General features: G+C 39.8%; 1 protein-coding gene across 6 annotated transcripts in view; it reads right to left on the bottom strand.

Moving 5' to 3' along the window:
* MYRIP (myosin VIIA and Rab interacting protein) overlaps positions 1-21726 on the bottom strand; it is a 208362-nt gene that overhangs the window by 53225 nt on the left and 133411 nt on the right. For 4 of the 6 annotated variants that reach the window (XM_077178005.1, XM_077178002.1, XM_054646900.2 and 1 more), the window contains exons 4-5: positions 1923-2059; positions 176-259 (exon numbers count right to left, since the gene is read on the bottom strand). In XM_077178005.1, the coding sequence (XP_077034120.1) occupies positions 176-259; positions 1923-2059 (221 nt within the window). The remainder of the gene's footprint in view (positions 1-175; positions 260-1922; positions 2060-21726) is intronic. The other 2 variants (XM_077177997.1, XM_077178000.1) reach the window with 1 other exon arrangement.

Here is a 21726-nt window from a genome sequence, read left to right as displayed (position 1 = left end):
GTAAGTGTAATGCTGAAGCAAGATGTCCCAGCATGGTACACAAGAGTCTTGCTGAATGATTCAGCCAAAACATTGTTGGACCTTTGGACAAGGCTTCCCAGCACTCTAAGCTACTTGCCCAGTAATTCAAAATGTAAGGACTACTTTTCAATCAAATGAGGTTTTAGTAGCATACCTTCTGTCTGTTGGTAGAAGGTAGAGTCACTGCCACAAATGCTTCCTTCATTCTCAAAGCTTCCTTCATACAAACTTCCTTCTGCTAAAAAGGACAAAATCATGTGTTACTATAAGAAGCACCCATTAACAACCAAGGCATTATTAGATTAGAATATTCACTCAAGATATGGTGGCACTGCACACAATGAGGGATAACTGGAAAATTCCTCCTCCTGTTGCTGTTGGATAAATCATGACTGCAGCAGCTTTTGTACAAAACATGACTGCTTTCATATCAAAGACTTCTCATTCATTTTGAATAGAAAAAACTATTACTACAGTAAAAAAGAAAAAAAGAAGCTACCAGGCATAAAACTTACATGGCAGAAGTTAAGTATAGGGAATTTGACTTTACTATGACATTTGGTGTAGAAATAGATTCTATGTTTTAAAGGGCAATGCTGTATAAATAAAGCAAAACCCAGACACCTATACTAGTATTTATCTTCAAAGGGAACAAAAGGTTTACCTAAGAGTCACAGGGATAGCAGAAGAAAGTTAGCAATGACATTTAGACTCAAAGGCCTTCCTTAGAAAGGTCCCACCGAGAGTGCATATGCCACTGCAACTCATCATTGCATTGTTCACACTTCCATTTAAGCACCCATTCACTGAGACTATGGCTAAAAAAAGGCAATACATCATATAAAAGTTGGGGAGCATCCCTGGCCACAGTTTTTACTTTCATTGTCCCACCTGTGTCCTAACTGAAACAATATTTGCTTGTCCTCACACAAATTTGTTCTCAGTTGTTAAGGAATCTTCTCAAGAAATGCAAATTTTTTACCCGAAAAGGAAAAACAGTATTAAATCACAATTTAATAACTAGGTTGCTTGTTCCTAGAAGCTTTTATGTCAATTTTCATAATAAACACCTAAAATTTCCACTCAGGACTAGAGAGTCTACTTACCATCCTATACTTACCATAAAAAGACAAAGGAAGGACTATGGAAAAGTAACAGTCTCTTTACAAATTTTGAAAGAATTACAAGAATAAATTATCAGGTTCAATAAATCCAGTGAAATGCCAAATATTCAGCTAGTTGTGTTCTAAGTAACTTGCTGAATTTACCAGTATGACACCAAGCTTTACTTCTTCAAACCCATTTTCTGACTCCAATCACTCTTCTTATGGGGTGGGGCATTATAAGAGCATAGTTAGGAGTGAATCGTGTCATCACTTAAAGGTTGATGCCAATACTTTATCAGTATCTTTTACCTATTTACAAACATCAATACAAAAATAAAACGTGGCCAGTTCAGATCCTTAAGCATGCAAAACTCTAAGTAAGGAAATGTCAGTTTTGATCAACTTGGATACTGAATGTATCTCATGTTAATCAAATTTTGCTTCAAACACTGCAGGAATATGCCTATGGTCAAATGTTGAATGCAAATTATTTTATCATTCTTTGACTACTCAGAACTGTGAAAAATGTGGGGACACAAGCTAGAATATAAACTGCAATTTACTTTATAGACAGTTCTTCTGAATCAGTGACATAATTAAGATTAAACATTGTTTGAATTCTTAAACAGCTCTCTAGACACTTCATACTTTCTCCACTGAGGTATTTCTTTCACAAAGAAGAAAATTGTGTTTAAAAAACTCTCTTGAAATAATCTCAGAATTTCGATTGTCTCAGCTTCTGTGTTAAAGCAGACAAGAATAAATCTTATAAGAAATCAACACAGCTGTTCTTACCTATTGCATCAGGACAAAGTCCACTCTCCAGTCTATGCTTCTTGTACAAGTTCTTCAGGACCTTGGCACTTCCAAAACACTTAAAGCGGCTTTTGACATTATTATAGTACCAATCCAGAGACTGGGTCCTTAGGAGCCTGAAACAGAAAAATAAACTACATATTTGGAATGGTTCTACAACAAATAAATGTGGGAAAAAAATATTTTAGGCCTCAGATCACAAACCTATTAATTTCTGGATACTTTCTTTATTGTTTGTACTTTGCAAGTGTCTGGTATACTACAGCAAGGAAAAAACCCATTTACTTATGGTTAAGCCATAAGTAAATATCTTTTTCACATTACTCAAGGGTTTATTTGGTTTTGGTACTATCAGATGAGGTTGTCTCACCTTTTACATTATAATGCTCACACTACAACCTCTTATAAAATACAAACAAGCCTTGAAACAGCACAGGACTTAAAAACAGCCTTCATTTACAGAAATTTACAGATAATGTAAGAACACAAGCCTGTACACCTGCCACAAAACCCCTCCATTTACATAGAAATACATCACTGCTTTTATCTGGGGAAAACAATAGAGCAGACAAAGCCTAATAGAGGACCTCAGAGCAGAATGAGCTGAAGTTTGCTTTCTCACTTTCCACGGGAAGCTTCACTGACAAAAGTAATTCATCTTAACAGACTTGTCCCCAGAGCTGAGACTCTTTATAAAGCCATGAGATACTGGCAAGCTCTGTATTGTTTCCAGTGTGGCATGTGGCAACTTGCTCCACCTGCACCTTCAGCTGGAGCAAGTTGCCACATGCCACACTGGAAACAATACAAGTTGCAACTTGCTCCACCTGCATGGAGAGAACCTGTGCCACATTCCCAGGCAAAAACAGCCTCAGGTGACTGCAGGGAAATCCACTGCAGACCTGTACATTTCCTACTGAGGATGTCACTAGGGGGGATCCTAGGGTTCCACCTATAAATTAAAGCTGATTTATTCTTAACAGCAGATTTAGGAGAACAAAAGGCTGAAGTCAGTGCCCAGTGTCAATATATGAACCCCTAAAGAAATTGTGTCACCACCAGGAGGGCCAGACTCTCAGCATTTCCAGACTTCAACATATATAGATGATTTAACCCCATTTTTTAAACCCAGGGCCATGTTGAAAAACAAAATAAAATTACAGTCTCACTGTCACCTTTACATTTTCCTTCAGGGACTCTGAACTTTTCTTTGTAAAGTGCAAGGCAAGAGACAATGAAAACAATTTTTGTTTTGTCACCTACTGACAGACTAGAAATGTAGTTCTTAATCAGCACCACCAAACCTCAGGAGATTCTCAGTAACCAACAAACAAACATGCTGAGCCTGGGGGTTCAACTACGTGTTTCCAGTCTGAATTCAGACTTTTAAGATAAAAATGAACATCCACTTCATGAAAAGCAGAACATCATTATATAGTCCACTTGTCTGTCATCACCAGAAAGTGCTTAGTAGCAAACACCAGCAGTGGGAAATTAAAAATAAAAATCACTGAAGCCTATCATCTTCAAACTGTGAACCCTTAAAGTTTCATTAGCTGCTCTACAGAAGACAACTGAAGAAAAAGCTCATAATGGAATAGAAGTCTATTTTTTCTGCATTCTGTCTCAGCAATTAGATGCAGGAGAGATGTTTACAGATAATATAAGAATATTAGCCCTTTAATATCTATTTGCAGTAATATCCCAAGCCTAACTATGGTTCCCAGGAGGCTGATTAGTTCCAATATTCACCACTGTACAAATATTACTAACATGTGACATGGGCAAAAATCCTTTGTTGGGGTTTTTTTTGGAAAACATCCTTACATGTGGTGCAGAAACGACTCTGATGAAACAAAGTATCCAGAGCACAAACAACGGGAAGCATGCCTTGGCCTGTCTGTGAAATAAAAGGTTTCTGAATCCCCATAATGTTGCCACTAAGAGATCTGCTATGATGCCTGTCCAAGACCTGACCCACTGACCAAAGCTTCATTGTGGTGCAGTGATGAATCTGAATGGAGGAAAATTTCTCTCCCACACCTGCAATTCTTCGGCGTTTTGAGAACCTGCCTCCTTTGTGGGCAGGAAACAATTGCTCTCATATAAACTACATCAGAATACTGTCTTCTACTCCCTGAATTTCATTCCCTTTTGAACCTGACAGGGTAAGATTTCAGTCAATAGCACAGAGTCACAATCATTATGAAGGATAAAACAACATGACTGGTTGGAACTGGCTTAGCAGGAGCTATTGACCAGAAAGGATGCTCTTCTGCCCAGTAAATGCAGTGTTCTCCATGCTGTCCACAAAAAAGTATTGCAGCACCAACACCACTAGGGGACTCACAGCACTGGGAGTCCTCAAATGCATTGTTTTAGGGCTTTGAAGATCCTTACTAACTCCCTCAGCATATTTACCAAGTAACCTCAGCTGCACCAGCTCAAAATGCTAAACTTGTCATCTTGGAAGCCAAGTAGACCCAATTCTTAATATTCAGACAGAGTGACAAGATTAAAAAAAAAAAAAAAAAAAAAGAAAAAAAAAAAAGAAAAAAAAAAAAGAGAGAGAGTCACCTGTCTTTGAATGCTCTGTGAGTTAGGATAGCCAGTTATGAATGCTGACCTGGCAGCTTGGGAAAACAAAACATGTGATTCATTGCAAGCTTGCTTCCTCATCTTTTTCCCTGTGTCACCATGTTTTTCTGAGTTTGATCAATACTTCTTGTATAAAAGCAGAAAGCTAACAGCACTGATTTCTTGATGAGGTGAGAATGCTTTGCAACTAAAACAGGTTTTTTATTTCTAATGATAACATTTTCTGTATGTGAGCTTTGGAAGAGTCAAAAGGATAGAGATTATATATCTCAAAGCAACCATGAAAGGAGATGCTTGCCTCTTTGTACTAGTTAATCTGGTGTAAACACAAGGATTTTTTTATTTCTTTTTTTTTTTTAGGTTTCCTCGTTGCTGCAGGATTAACACATTGTGAGTAATCTAATCATTTCATGCTTCTCTCCTATGAGCTGGAGAGCTACCAACACTCCAAATCTATGCCTAGGTCCTGAACATGTTTTATAACAGATTACAATGCCTCCTCTAAAGCTTTTCAGCCTCTTAACTTTCACATAAGTCACAATGTCCGTACTGATTCCTCCTACGGAGAAAGGATTTGGAGAAGAGAGAACTTCTCTTATAGATACTAAAATAAAGGACTCACTCAAAAGAGAAATAAGAGCATTTTCACCTCATTTCAAAATCCTTTAATGCTGACCTATATTTTAAAGCTGTTTCCTGCAAAAGCGGTCCATGACTCCGGAATAATGAAAGTCTATGACAGTGCTAGCATTAAATTGTTGGAATGAAACACTTCCCTTATTAGCCTTAACAGAAAGTATGCAAGTTCTCTCTGTGAAATAAAAAACTCACACTTAAAGGATATTATTTGTCTGAATTTAAAGAAGCAGGACTGCTTGAAGCCATTTTTTGCTTTTTCTGGGCAACAAAGACCATTCTGTCTTTATTGAAAAATAGCTTTAAACACTAAGGACATTATTTATGTTATATAATATTGCCACGGATTTGACTTGCATTTTGAAGTGCTTTTGGCAGAGGAAAATACTGTGATTTTAAAATTCTGTCTTATTAGAAAGTGTGAAAGCCAGGAAAATGCTTTTGATTTAACATTAAAACTTGAACAAGTACTATAAAGCCCATCCTTTTTTAGTGTCACAATGTCTTTGTCTTAATCAAGCAGCACCATGAGAAGGGATAAGCCCATTAAAATCTTTACAATTTTTTTTCAATATACTTCTCACCTGAAGCACCCAAATAGTAAAGTTCTAGCCTTTCCTTCAGGAAAAAAAGTACACCAGCTGTGTTGGGAAGTGGGGACATGAACGACCCCCTCATTATCAGTGATGACCAGAAGACAATCACATGAAAGACATCACTCACACGGTACTCAAAACATAGGAGACTCTTTAGTGTCTGATTTACCACTTTAATTCTTTTTTCTTCTAAAAAGTTGAGAGGTTTTACTTGGTCTAAAGGCAGTATGAAGCTTCTGCAAGTACTTTTCTCTAAAAGGTAGAACCAATTTAATGTGTATGACCTTAATCCCTATTCATAATACAAAAAAGTGTTTTATAACAACATTTTTCCATGTTTTCATTTTCCCATGAACTCTGTGAGAAGTTTCCCCCCACAAGATGAACTAGTCACTTACTGAGCTGCAGTCTAGTTTCTCTAAGTCAGGAGGTACTTCCTGAAATCTTACAAACACTTCATTTGTCAGGGTGAACACATAATCACTTGGATTTTCCTTGTACTGACTTTCACTGGAAAATGAAGCCTCCTTTTTTAGTTTTTCATGCCTGCCTTAAGAAATCTTCAATAGTTTTGTGCTGACACTCAGTCCAGTAAACTATTCTAGTCCCTCAAATGGCATCCTGTGCTTCTCCTACTGTGCCCCATAACCTACTACAACATCCAGCCTCAGGTCACTCAAGATCTGCATTCAGCAAGTGATTAGTTTCACTCAGGAATGGAGCTGCTTTACAATTCTTGGACTTCTTACTTTTGCAGATGTGACAATTTTTTTAAAATTAAGAAAATTTAAAAGGCCAATCAAACCCCTCCCTGAAATACAGGACTATGTACGTGTCAGAACTGCTGATCTGTGGGAAGGCTCCAAAGCACAACACAACCACATCAAACTTAAGAAATACTAGAAATGCAAATTGTCAGCAGAAGAGCAACATCAATGTTTAGTTTTCACTCTTTGAAAGCACTCCCTGGGCTCACTGAACTGCCTGGAGGCTCAGCAGGAGCCAAGTGATGGAGGGGGTGGGAGCCAGGATAAGACTGACTACTGAGCTCTGTCAGAGCTGGGACACTGGTGGACATGACTCCCCCAGTGCAGACCTGCTCAGCCAGATGCTGGGCTGGAGAAAGAGCCATGCTGCAGTTAAACATTCCTGCCTTTAACCCTGATGTTCCCCCACAGATGGGTGACTGCTGCTGTGGGACTGACATCCTTGAAGCCTTGGTCCCTCCTGGGGAGCTGCACATCCATCTCCCCCTGGCTGCAGTAGTGCCATGTTATGCATCAGTGCTCGGGAAACTCCAGCTACTACAGACTAAGCTGTGACAGGCACGCTGCCTGTCACAGCCCCTGCCATGGGCTCTCTCCCTGTACTGACTCACATGCAATATGAAGCTCAAGGCCTTTGTTTCCATTTCCCAGCACAAAGTGGCCTCAACCTGGTGCCCCAAGAAACAATTAAGATTTAACCTGTCACTTCTTATTTACTAGTTTTGGAGTAAAATTGCCTTAAACTCAACATCCTGAACTACTGTTTCTCTGCCAATAGCAATATTTGGTTTTTCCTTTGGGCTGATACTTTAGAGCTTGTAATGTACTGCTCGTTATAAATTGTTGAATTAAAGGCTTTCAGTTTCTTTCAGTTTCAATGAAATCAAACCTACTTCCAGGTTCACCTTCATTCCCCTCAGGATGAATCATTATAACACATGAATATCCTACCAATGCTCCGTTTTTTAAAAATCAGACTTAAAGCCCCACATATATTGAGAAAGTTCAGCACGCTGAAGCCCTAAACAGGAACTTTGGCCAAGCTCATGTTATTTCAAGAGGGCACTTCCCTGATTGTTTTGCATCTATCCCCTGCTTATGAAAGGCAGCTATTCACACAGGAGGACCAGTTCCTAATCATTTATCCCAGCAGACCATTGTTAATTCTTTGTGACACTTCCTTCCCAAGCCTTAAGTTGAAATCCAGTTTATTTTCTTCTTGATGGCATTCTTCACCCATCTCTCAAGAAGTGCTGTTCCAGAAAATGCCTTCCTCCAATTATCCACAGCAAAGGGCTGCACACAGATTACACTGTGACAGGTCAAAGTACAGCACACTGAGCCATGCAGGTGTGTCGCAGGAAAGGGCACAGCAGGGCACAATGAATTCGCTGCTGTGCAGTCAGCAAAATCCAAGTAACAGCAGAGGGGAGACTCTCTTGAGTCAAAGCATCTACCCCAGAATGAAAACTGTCTATCCCACTGAAAACATCATCTGTCTTTTTCACAAGGGGAAGAAAACAACTGTCCATGTCCCTGGCAGTGAAACCAAGACCTTCCTGTGCAGCAGACATGAACCTGGCCCAGTAACTGCTCTGCAGGTGACAGTAGGTTAATTATTCAGAGAGCTCAACCACCAGGACAGTACCATATAGTGCATTTCCTGAAAATCCACATCCTTCTAACCACTGAGAAGTTCCCTGCTCCAGTTTGGGTTTTAAATGTCAACGTGGAGCAACACACAGGAAATAACAAATTAAGGTTAGCAGAGAGGAAACAAAGATTTGTTTGTTTATAAAAGACAGCAGTATGTGCAACCCTCAAATTGGTCACTGTCTCCTTTACCTCTGAAATCAGCAGTCAAGTTGGATGGGGGAAACAAAGTAGGTTTTACCCAGAAAACCTACATATACATCATGAATGGTAGAAAGACAAAAACTTGTGACAAGTTTGCCAAATGCTGGTTATTGAGGGAAGTATTAAAACCTCTACCACCCTGGCCCTTTAAACCAAGTCTCAGTGCCTTTCCAAAGGGACATGACAAGGATTGCTCACAGCAGCATGTGCCAAAGTGCAGGAATCACTTGCTGTGTTATGAAGCAGGCCACAGTAAGTGACTGCTGGTTCATAAAAATAAGATACTGAGTCATACTTGCTGAAATAAAAGGCTCACCTAGCCTCGTACTCTGTGTCTGGCCACTGGAAACGACATGGAAGAGATGGCAGGAAAGCTCCTGTAAGCAGAGACTCTGCCTTCAGCACACTCAGCACTGGTCAGTTCAGTATTCTGTGCTTGACACTACAGCAACCAAGGCCTCAAAAGACACATATGAATGGACTTACATTCCATAAATTTAGCTACACTTCACCTGAATCTTGGCATACTTCTGGCCCACTCAAAGCTCTTTGACAATCAGAGTCTGCAGTTACTTGCCATATAAGGATGCTTTGCCTTTCTTCACTTTAACATCTACCTCCTAATTATCTGGATGCCCCATACATCCTCTGTCATGAGATGCTGCAGCAAAGCTGTGTAACACCAGCATGCAAAATTGGGGAGAAAGCTTTAGTGAAAATACAGGCATTGTAGAACAGCTGAGGAAAACCAGCAAGTAATGTGCTGGTTTCAAATTGAGTTAAAGTTTGTGGAGAATCACATTTCCCTCTACTGAGTAACATTTCAAAACTCACTAAAAAAGCAGAAATATCTTAAATATGTGGTATGCAAAATCCACAAACCCCTTCTCCATTCACAGATGTTTCTCTGTACCATAGGTTTTTCACTTATATGCCCAGTGGTAGACTGATCTCATCTACTCTGTGTTAAAATAAACCATGAGATTGCTGATCCTTAAACATATAATTCAATCACTGTACAGTAACCAGTATGAAAAAATCAGAAGTCAAGCATATGCCTCTAACAGCCTTTTTGAAAACTAGAATGGAGAAGATACAGCACCCCTTGTGATAAGAAAATCACAGACTTAGCCCATGTTTTATTAAATAAAAGAAAAAAAGAGAAAGATTGATTGATATTTGTAATCTTTGTTCTAGTCTTTCCTCCAGTAGGAAAACAGACACAAGAGTAGAACATATCAGCGTTTAACTAAGCTATTTTGCCCTGTATTTTCCCTGTGAGGCTGTAGGTCAGGATTCCCTGGCTCACAAATAAATGTGTATTTGACATATTAACATGACCTGCTGCTCACAGAAAGCATGTTTTGTTCTAGGGTAACCCAAGTGAAATACAGATTTTGCAGCAGTTATTAAAGTCAATTTTTAAAAAGAAGAGGGTTTTCAAACCCAGTGGTTCACTGTAATTTAGTTGACTATAAACTCCAGGGGTGACAACATGATTGTGGAGAGCTAACAACAGTTACAGCAGTGACCTAAGAAGGGGAAGGACCTCTCTTCAGGCATCTACCAGCAGTAAAAGATGTAAGAGGCCACATCCAATACAGCTCCTGACATTATCTCAGCAAGAGCTAATAAAAGTTTGCCATAACAACATGCTTATAAGGATGTTTGCCATGTCTTACAGCCATTAGTGAATGTTCTTTCCCCATTTTTTGCCCTATAAAGTGAGCCTCAATTAACTGATATTTATTTATTCAGAGCTGACTTGTGAACTGTAAAGTTCAAAAGGCTGCATTGCAGGGGAGCTTGCAGAGAGCTTGCAGTACAAGTTACTGCTGCTTTCACGCCACTCTGGCAGAGCCCTAGGCCATAAAAGCAATGGGATCACATTGGTGTTCACCTTGCCCCCAAACATTATGAGCTATACCTCCATCACTCCCAGCAGATATACAGGCAGCCTGTTTGTAATGACTGCTGATGCTGCAGAGTTCCTCAGCCATCCACCAATGATTTCCTATCCTAATGCTTAAAGGTTTTCTTAACATTTAAGCTGAACCTTCCTTGTTTCTATTTAAACAAGACAGTTTAAGATGTTTGCTCTTTTCCTTTCTCCTTTTTTTTTTTTTTTTTTTTAAAAAAAAGGCTAATGAATCCTGTTTCATCCCAGATCCTGTTTTCTAGTCATCCAATCGTTCCTACTGTTTCTCCCCCTGGGATGAATAAGAAAATAGCCAAGTGGTGTGTATGGTTCTTATGGTTCTTTAAACACAGACCCAGAATAGATAATCTGAGGCCATACCAGCACTCTTTCATGAACACCAAATATGACTGTAGGGATGTGACTCTGCACAGTGCAGTCCCAGTGGATGATGTCCCACACTGAGAGCACCACATATGCCACCCTGGTCCTGAATCTGGGCTACACAATGCCATGAGTTACTCATCCCTCAAAGTCTTGCTGATACTTGAGCCACAGAAATTGCCAACTCTTTAGAAAGAGCTGGTCAAACTAAGTGAAGGCTATTTTCAATCCACCTTTTCTTTAAACCTGTAATTACATGGATGACACTTTCTTAAATGTCTCTCACTGGCACTCAGTTGTTAACACCTTGTTACTGATCAGCAAATTACTCTGCCACATAAGAGAACCATGAAGCCCGTCCTTCACAAGGAGCCTTATGGTCATATCCTAACATTACCAACTCCACCTGCACAAAAAGCCCAGTTCTGACTCTGGCTTTCACTTCTGGATTGCTATGTAATAATCCCCAGATGTTACTGCCAGCCACTGTAGATCATTCAGTGGCCAAAACCAGTCTGTAGTCCTCATCACCACAGGTGTAAATGCAAAGAGAAAACTTGCCCCTTCTTTTCTCAGCCCTTCTAGGTGTTTCATTCAATGCCTGGAAATTTCTTCCTCACCACACTGCCTACTTCAGAAGTATTTCCTTCTTAAGCCTTTCATTAAAATGCTGATCTTTGCACAGCTCATTAATACTACTTGTCAACCCAGATGAAAATTAAGTAAGTAACCACTGGATAATTGAAACTGAATGGAAACAAGTCCAAACCACTCTGCAAAAGCTGGAACACTCAGATACTGCACAAATGAAACATTCCACATGTTCACTTCAAAGTGCTTTTTTCAGGATTCATTCCTGACATTTGTATATGATCTATGGAATTTATACATGACGCAAAAATCATAAAAATCAAAAAATATTACCTCTGAAACAATTCTTGCCCTTTAAGAAATTTCACTCAGAAATTTCATTTAATGTAAAATTTTTGTTTTGTTTCTTTTTCCCCCCCATCTTTATTTGCAATAAAATACATTTTCAATATCACAGTATTTTTCAAAGGAAAGGAATTTTACATCCTGGCCATCTGGTACCAGATACTTTCCCAGGTAAATCGTAAGAATTAATCAATACTGCATCATTAGTGAATTTATGACACTCCCAGGCACACAACATGCTAAATCAAAATGCAAATAAACACAAATCAAAACAAGTTATTACAGCTACACTGAACACACATATATTGGCTGTCCCTGTCATATTTGTTTCTACTTGCTACAATGCATCAGTCTAATTTTTATTTCAGATTTCTGAAAGAAGACACACAGAAAGAACAAAAATCCACACTGACAGTACCTCAAAATGAATGCATCCTGCTGCTTTTCTTAAGAAACAACAACAGCAACAGATAATAATAAATTCTCAATTGGAGAGACATTCGTTTCCTGCTGTGCTATTACTACAAATTTATCCTTTGCACCTACCTACTGAAGTGAACAAAAATTCATACAGAAACCTTATGTAAATAAACTTCTGAATGCAGAGAGCAACATCAACACACCCTCAGGAACATCTGCTCATTGAACTTTACATTCATGCTACTGAAACAAAAGTTATTTATAGTCAAAATACAACTGAATATAAATGGCTAAGAATAAATGCACCATTCATCCATCCACATGAGAAATGTTTTCCATAACCACAGCAGATACAGAGCATATGCTACAGAGCATAAAGGCACTTTGATTAGTTACTCAAATTACCTAAGTGAAGGCTTTTCTTGCTGTAAACTTCATTTTTAATCCACAGATTCTTGAAAAACAGCTGAAGAACATTAAAAGTAAGGTCGATGAAGCATAAAAATTTTCACAAAAGAGATACAAACTCTGCCCCATCAGAAAAAAAATACCAGAGGATAAACCATGCAAATTAATTCTGTAATCCTGATTAGAAAAATACGCAGAGCTTTTAATATAGAGCTCAAGAACACCAAAAAGATAACAATCCTCTGCTGGAGGGTCTGTTTCTGTTCTTATATTTGGAAAAAGCTGTGAACAAACAGCTGTGAAATGCCAGCAAAGATGAGAAGATTCATCACCACTCAAAATCAAAGAGAAAGCTGGGCTCATTGCAAGATTATTTAGGGAAGAAAGAAAAAAGGAAAAAAAAGTGAAAAATAATTTACAAAATATTTTGCTGCAGAGTGAAGAGATGCAATTTCAGTTCCTATCTTTTGTACTGGTTACCTCACCACTTCTACTAGCCCAACTTCTGCTGGAGTAGGCTGCACTGCTTTTTTCCAGGAGCTGTGCTCAGAGTGACTCCACCAGCCCTTTGTGAGATGAAACTTGTCGCTTTGCAGCTCCACAAGCCACAGAAAAGCTTCAGGAACACACTGGAGGCACTGCTGTGCTATCCAGCAGGAGCATGACATTCCAAATCCTCCCATGCAGCTGGGAGGTGTAAGGAAAGTATTTCCTTGTTACCCACCCTCCTGTTGTGGTAGTAGGAGGAATTAGATGGAGTGATATTGCACTCCCAGGACAACAACTATCCAGACAAGATTCAGGTGTTTATCCAGCAGTTCAAGCAAGGAGGTTTCCTTGAATTACAGTGAAAAATGGGCAGAAGTAGAATAGCTGGCCAGCCCCAGGAGGTGGGCTCAGTCACTCACTGCACCTCAGCAGCTCTTCCCAAATGGACCAAGGGCAACCCATCAGAGAGTACCTGCTGCTGAGCAAGGGTACTCCACTGCTGTGAGCATCCCAAGCATCCTGAATGCGCCTCCTAAGTTACTTACCACTCCATTTCTGCTTTTCTATCTGTTGTGCTACTTCTGCATGGAGCTCACTGATTAAGCGTTTAAAACACCCAGGGCATGACTGTTGGGATTTTTTTCTTTTATAATAATTTCTTTTCAAACCAACTCCACAGTCACTGAATTTAAAATGGTGAGGTTTTCTGGGCTGCACAGAAAATATTTTTAGTTAGAAGCTTTATTGTGCAAGCTGTCTAGCAGTCTGACAAAAGCTAAATTCCAGCTTACAGCTGAAAACCGTAGGAAAAATTCCAAAGCCTATATAAATTATACAAATGAGACTTTAATCCCAGCTGGCCTTACTAACAGGGGCTCTACATCTGGGCACACATACAAATGTACTTTTCATATGGATTTTCGGTTACTTGAATAATGAAAAATGAAAAAAAAAAAATAAACCACACCCAAATCTCTGTTTTTATAAATGCTTGTATCAGAGAAATAAAAAAGCCAAGCACAAATTAGCCAGACTGTCAGAGAAATACATCTGTTTCTCACAACTGCTCCTGCTTCTGGGTAAAATTGATCAGCTGTCCAGAGGATTCACTTCCCTGACAGCAGAAATCTTCAAAGCCATACAATCCTCCTGCCTTCTCCAAGGTCAGCTTATTCTCTCTGCACAAGGCAGGGGGTATCCTCATAGGGCCACCCAGCTGTGAGAAGATGCATGGGATATCGGCAAGTTTGATCAACTAAGAAAAAATGGGAGGAACTAGAAGAATCAGTGTATGAACAGGAGGGATGGAAACAAGACGAGCTGCAAAGCTGCCCTGGTCATGCACATGTTCATGCCAGTGTGCAGTGGTCCCTTTGAGTCTCTTGGTGCCAGCCTTCAGCTGCTGGCAGTGAATGGAGTGCAAACATCAAAGCCCTCCTCAGCTACATCCACAAGGCCCAGCTGAGAAGAGCCCCTGCTTCACTCACAGAAGAAATCCAGACCAAAAATTTCTTGAGTTTCCACCAAACTGCAATTAATATCTGGCAGATGAAGGATTTATGTTATTTGGCCCACATGACTCTTCCTGCTTTAACTGCACGAAGTATCACTACCACAGCTTTTTATGTTTGATTAAGGGAAACCCATAGAAGAATATCAAGTTCTTTCTAACATTTTTCCAATATGTTACTTAAGCCCATAGTGAAGAAAGGGATTTAATGCAGAATTTCTGCGTAGAGACACTTGTGTAGTTTCACCTGGCAGTGGCAGAGGAGGTTGCACTGCAATAACAGGAGGTATCTTGGGCATCCCTCCTGTGTGTGGTGACCACACGGAGAGATGGAGCCAACAGAAGCCATTTCTCATTTCTGAGGCATCATTTACTCTTGCCTCTCTTCAAGGGAGACAGAATTTAGGCCAATTCTCAAGGCCAACTCTTCTCACAGAGAAGAGGAAATTGACAGCACTTTTTTGGGGAAGCAATCCTAGCCACTAGGATCACCCACTGAGCAGGCTGGTTGTAGTCTGAACTGCCAGCTGCTAATATGGCTCATGACAGAGGCTGCCAAATGGCTGCTGAGCCCTAGTGGGTTGGAGACAGAGGGGGGTGCATGTCTGTCTACCCTCTAAAGCTAAAGTAGATGCCTTAAAAACATGAAAATCTTCCTTCTTTGCACATATGTGGCACTTTTGTGAGTCACCGTGGGTAACTCATGCTGCTCCCCCCTTTTTCTTGTCATTCTTTTTTCTCCACTCTTCTTCCTTTTCTTGGGGCAATGTGAAGGTAGGATAAATTATTTGCTTGCATAACTGAAGACAAATTTGCAGAGTAGTAGGGCAGGCAGGCAGAAGGCAATGCATTAAGAATGTTCCCAGTGTATGTGCTGGTTCATTAACAAACCAACCTTCTTTTAGGAGGTCAGACTACAAGAACTCACCAGGCCAGCAGAACCAAGGATATGAAATGTCCAGTATACATACTGCTTAAATTTTATGTCACAGAGGGTGCAATTCTGCATTTATGCTGTTACAAAGACAGTGCAGATGCTAAAGTAATTTCCATTACACAAATGCCCAGGAGAAAATAATTAAATGACCATTATTTAAGGATGTTCTTATGGATTGGGCACACATATTTTCAACCAAAACAATTTAAAAATTATTTTGGACACAGAAAATCATTAAAAGAATCATATAATTGAGACACAGAACAGATTAGTCTTTAAGATGACAGATTAATCTATAAGGAGTCAGGTGGATACATTAAATCCAGTAACTGTAAAGAAAAGTGAAAACATAAAACCAATTATTTATTCTAGATATGAAACAAACAAATAAATACGGACTACTCAAGGGTGTTTCCCCTCCACTTTCCTTTAGTTATGATGAACTTTCATGAAAAAAATATTCTTTCTCATTTCCTTCATAAGTTCATTTTTGGAAAAGACTACAGACCTCAGGAGTAGAAACACCAGGGAAGGAGGGAAAACACAAAAATCTGAAAAAAAAAATGTACATGACTGAGTTTCAAGATGGCAAAAAAAGGTAATTCTTCTCCACCAGTCCCCAAAACTAAGAGGCTGTATTAATATAAAGTATCAGGAGTATCTATCTACTTTCAGCAAATTAAGTAAAATAATAAAAGGATCTACACAGACATTTGACTCCTAGAATGAATCATACCTTGAATAATGACAGGTTAGTAGTGCTGCTTTAAAATATTTGGGTATTATACATCTAATCCATCTCAATACTATTAAATAACACAATCTGAGATAATAACAACAAATACTCTGCAAGCTGCAACAATGGGATTACTTATTAAGTATACTGAAAACAAAAACACAGGTAGTGAAAAGAGATTTTCCAGAAAATGTCTAGAAACAGAGTTAAACAAAAAACTTCTTTAATAAATAGTAACCAAAGTATTTTTTTCAGGTCAGAGCCAGCTTCTAATCCTGTGATACAACCTATGATCCAACTCCTAACTTTTTTAGAGGTTAACTCTGTAAGGGAAAAAGTGCAACAATTCTATGGTAGGTAAAGCAGCTAGTTAAACTATTTTCCATATATCCTATTTTTATGAGACATTTTATATGTTTTTTTACTACTCTTTACAATCAATAACTATATACAATATACCACAGTAAGTTTCAAATAACTTACTACCTCATTGACAACAACACCATTATTTTAAAGCAATTAAGATCTCCAAAAGGCAGCTGACCAAAATCACAAGTAGTAAATAAAATAAAGGGCCAAATATTCTTTAAATTCACTGAAGCACCAAAAGACTTGCTTCCAGTTACTTTGGAAATCAATGAGAAAGGAATTCATATATCTTGACTCTAAGGCCTGTGTTTTCCACTCAAGTTGACCCCCCTCCAATTCTGAGCCAATAAACATTTGTCTTAAAGCTCCATTTTCATATCTGCAATATGTTCAAATTAGATATTTTACACTAGATGCTTGTGTTGAAGAGAAAAGGAAACCAACATTCAAAATCTTCACGCATGAAGAACTGTGAGTGAGATCAAAGGGTTGAATAAGAGAGTGTGACAATGCATGCAATCCCCTTCCAAATCCACTAGACAAGCAGCATATCTGAACTTGGAAACAGCCCTCAGCCGAGGATTTTGCAGATTGTTTAGTTAAGATATACAGCAAGAATTATTAATGGCTGAATATATGATAGCAGATGCAAATCTTGAAAAGTGATCATCTGCATTAAGCCTACTTAGCACTGCTTCTGTTCCAACAGTTTCACTGCTGTGCTCCAAAATGTATCAGAGCAGTAAGAAATTCCTATTTTACAGCCAGGGAGCCACAAACACATACTGTGTGTCCCAGCAAACTCCTGCCATACAAATCCCTTCATGCAAGGCTGTGTGCCCTGTGGCCCAAACACTGCCTTATTCTCAAGAGGATTTGGGATGACACAGAAAAAGCTCCATGCTCACACTCACAGGCTTCTGTAAGGTTTCTCATGCTGCCTCATTCAGAGAAGATCATCATTCCCCAAGACAATAATTATCAATGGGGAATCATATTCTAGAAATATTTTTGGTTACTATGATCAAAAAAGCTCCATTTCCCAAGACACAACAGTAGCAGGAGTCAGGTCAGCCTAGCTGAATGCTTTTAGTTATATTCCCTTTTTATAAACAAGACCATCACTCCACGTTTGGGCTTATTGAAACTTACTGAATAATAGGCTAACTGAAAGCTAGATAAAGTAGATTTCAGTAGAAAAGGGAACTGTTCTCCCTACTGATACCACCCTCGGCTCAATGTCACCTCTCAATCCACCTGTAGCACGGTGCTTTGAGGAAAAGCTTTCATAATGAGTCTTTAATCCCACTGGAAAATAATACTTGCAGAAATTTCTGTGTATCATTGAGATATCCAAATGTGTCTGCCACTGTGCCAGTAAAAATATACTTGGTAAATTAGCATCAGGACTCTGCTTTAACCTTTGTATCACCGTGTGAATTCAGAACAAATCAGTCACTATAAGTCATTGGCCGTTACATGGGGATATGAGGATAGCAAATCCCCACAAAAAACCAAGTGAAGGTACTGACACTATCATTTCAGACCATTCAGTACAGAAAAGAATTGGAATTTCCAGTTTCACTCTAAACAGTCTATTTCAGACTCACCCACACGTGAGCTGTGAGGCACAGGGAGGGAGCACACGGACACTCAGCACAACACACGTGCGTTGCTGTGCAGCACCACAGCACTGCAGCAGCTCCACACACACTACTCTGCAGCTACAGAAGGCACATGCAAGACTTGCCAAGCCAAACTACTGCAGCCATTATCACACCACTTCAGCTGGGTTATGTTCCCTTCACTCAGGGCCTGCACTTAGTGGTTATTTAGAACAACTACAAAACTTAACTGGTAGAGGATCCAAGTTTTGCATGGGGGATTTAATTTCTGTTAACCAAACCTCTGACAACAAAGGAGCAATATGTGGCTGCCTTTGAAACTGAGTCACTTCAGTAGGAGGACAGGGAGGATGAAGAGAATATGGAAAGATTTTTCCAACATTAAGTCTTCAAACACATCATCACCCAATTTGTACGAATGCCAGCCACTGCTTTTGGCAGACTACATGGTGTCTTGTTGTATTCTACAGCCAATTTGTTGACTCTAATTAGCAATTTGGGAATAGAGCAACAAGAAAAGAGAAATAAAAAATTAGAGTGCACAGTGCCAGTTACTATAGTGAGACACACACTCTTTCATTAATATTTTTTTAATGTAGCTGTACATAGACTGCATCCAGCTGTTTCTTTAAAACCAGACATAAGCAGTTCCACAAACAGCATTGTTTACATTGGAAAAGACCTCTAAGATCACTGAGTCAAACTCCTAACCTGACACTGTCAAATTCATCACTAAACCATATCCTTAAATGCCCCATCTTAAATACCTTCAGGGATGGTGATTCAGCCACTTGGCAACCCTGGGCAACCTTCTTTCAGGGAGTCCTAGAGAGCAATGAAGTTTCCCCTCAGCCTCCTTTTTTCCAGGTTAAGCAACCCTAGGTCCCTCAGGCTCTCTTCAGAAGACTTGTGCTCCAGACCCTTCCCCAGCTCTGTTGCCCTTCTTTGGACACACTAACACCTCAAAGACTCGAGACTGTGAGGATTAAGTAAGGAAAAGACAAGAGGCACGTCTGTCTGTTTTTTCTTTTCTCTGTTGTACCCAACCTTCTTTCAGGGATATTTAGACACAAAGTTCCAGCAGATGGAATCTTTTCTGGGGTTTGCTATACACTGTTCATAATCCTTTCCTCTACAAACAGGTCTTTTGTGGCCTTATGCCAAATTTCTCCTATTTGAGAGAAAGTAATTTTTGTCACAGCCAGAAAACGAAGAGCTCATCACCTCTCTTCATCCATATAGCTGGATGTAGGGACTCATGCTGCCTGCAAATGGGCTGTTTTGGCTGAAGGGAAGAAGCAGTCGACCCCACCTAATAGCCTCAGCTGGCCATTGCTTCAATGAATGAACTTACAGCTGGCAGCTATGACTCTCCTGAGGCTTTCCCAAAGCCCTGCCTGCCTGAGCTCAGGCAGCATTTGATTAAGCAGGAGCAGCAACCAGCTCCATGGAAGCTCCTTTTTCTCTCTGAGTCTCAGGTGCAAGACCTGGGTACCCCTTCTCTTTGTGAGCTGTGGCTAGAGAGCCACTGAAGAAAAGCAGGCCCCGCTCCCCTTTATGTATCACAGGTAGCAGATGCCTCATACAGGAGCACACAAAAGCAAGTCTAAGTCTTAGCCTTCTTTCAGGTGTTTTTTGAAGAGCTTTTTGCAACCTCTGTTCTCTTTAGTGACGAAGAAGGTACAGGATGGCAATCACAGAAGTATGAATCAATGCACCTAAAAAAGATGGATGGAGCACTTTGGTATGAACGTCCACCCAAAAGGGTTTCTGAGCAACTTAACCACACTCATACTGACATTTAGACCTTCCTCACTGTCCTGCAACATTTCCTCTTCACTGTCTTCATTGTCTACTGCTAAAATACTCTGACAGATGCAAAAATATAAAAGGAACAACCCTCCCTGCTTCCACCACTGCCTTTCCTCTACTCTTAAAACTCACGGTTTTTGTTTTTGGTAAAGACAGCTGCTATCACAGCTTTTGTTGCTGTCTGAGTGCAGAGAACTTGAAGTAGCACAGGTGGCTGTAAGACACCCATTGGTGCTGAAGCCATTTTTCATAATTTCCTTCTCAACAAAAGTAAATATATCTTAAACAGCTGCCTTTTACAAAAAAAGCAGAGTGAGCCAAAAACTTGCAATGGCTTTGGTAAGAACTGCCATTAAAAAGTCACAGATAGAGGCTAGAGTGCTTACATGGCATCGATGAGCACATTAAAAACCACAGAGAATGCACAAGTAATAAGAAATTTGATCATACTTTTATAGGAATATTTCAAATTTGTATTTTGAAAATATTGTCTCTTCCTAGAGAAAGATTATGTTTGATTTTGAAACTAACTCAGGACAGTTAGTTTCAGTTATTCAGTTAGCCCTGAATACTGTCTACTAACTCTTTCAGGAAGAGAGTTTCCAAGGAGCGTATTTCACAGAATCATAGAATTGTTGAGGTTGTAAAAAACCTCTAAGACCACTGAGTCCAACCATTACATCAAAACATTAAAATTAGCATTTTCAAATTTTAGAATTTGATACAGAATTAGATACAGAACACTCACAAACTTTGAGCAATTAAAGAGGCTATATAATTACTATGTGCAGAGCTTTTCTCTCTTCTCCTACACTTTCCTTTCATCCTCTCCTCATAACTGTGTTAGCACAGTAGCCTCACTGGCAAGCAAGAGCACTTCAGCTAGGGGCAGGCTAGCACATCCACTGATAGCTGCACCCCTTGGGCGAGCTCACAGATTTTTGGGATGTCTGACAGGTTGTCCAGCAGGTGACTGGCAGTGGCTGGTGTACAGCAAGTAGGCAGTGATCAGATGGTCTGTCTGAACAGGTAGTCTGCCTATTTTGGCTGTCAAACCTACACTCCAGTCCAACCTGCGCAACAGCCCTCGCTGAGGCTGCCAGCCAGCCAGGAGGACACCAACACAGGAGGAGCTGTGGTCTTGAGCTGGGTAGAAGAGAGGGGCCATGAAGCAGTACTGGAGTATCAATGCAAGGAAGAGTAATAGATGCAACCCCAACAAGCATGTGCTCATTGTGCACCCTATTCTAAAAGATTTAGGGCAAACCATAAAAGCCGTAAATTTTCACTATTTGTCAGTGTCACCACAAGCTGTTGCAATATATTAGAGCTATTGCAAAAGATGGGAATATAACAAACATCCATTCCCTGAAGGAGTAAACAAAGTGAGTGCCACAAACAATCATCTGAGTCTTGAGAAAATTTTGCATGCCTCTATGTGCCTGTTCTAAAAGCTCTGGTACTACGACATTTTTTTGAGAGATGACAAAGAAAATGGATTCCTTGTGCAAACAAGATATAGAAGTTTTACTCAAGGGGTTAAGAAACCCATTTTGTAAGATCTGCATTACCTTCTGCATATCTTGGCATTCCCTTGAACTCCTTCCTGACTCATGTTGATGCTTCTGCCCAGACCTATTTTCAGCCCTAACAGCAAGACTAACAAGGTCTAAGTGATGGGCACGTGTTTTGGTAAGAGTCTAATACGGATTCTGAAGGTGAAGTGTCAGAATAGTGAGAAAGGGGGATTGGGTTCACCTGTGCTTGATTTCCTCCTTCATTCCC

This window comes from Agelaius phoeniceus, chromosome 1 (assembly GCF_051311805.1).
Source record: "Agelaius phoeniceus isolate bAgePho1 chromosome 1, bAgePho1.hap1, whole genome shotgun sequence".
Taxonomy (NCBI): domain Eukaryota; kingdom Metazoa; phylum Chordata; class Aves; order Passeriformes; family Icteridae; genus Agelaius; species Agelaius phoeniceus.
This window is presented reverse-complemented; position numbering and strand designations above follow the sequence as displayed.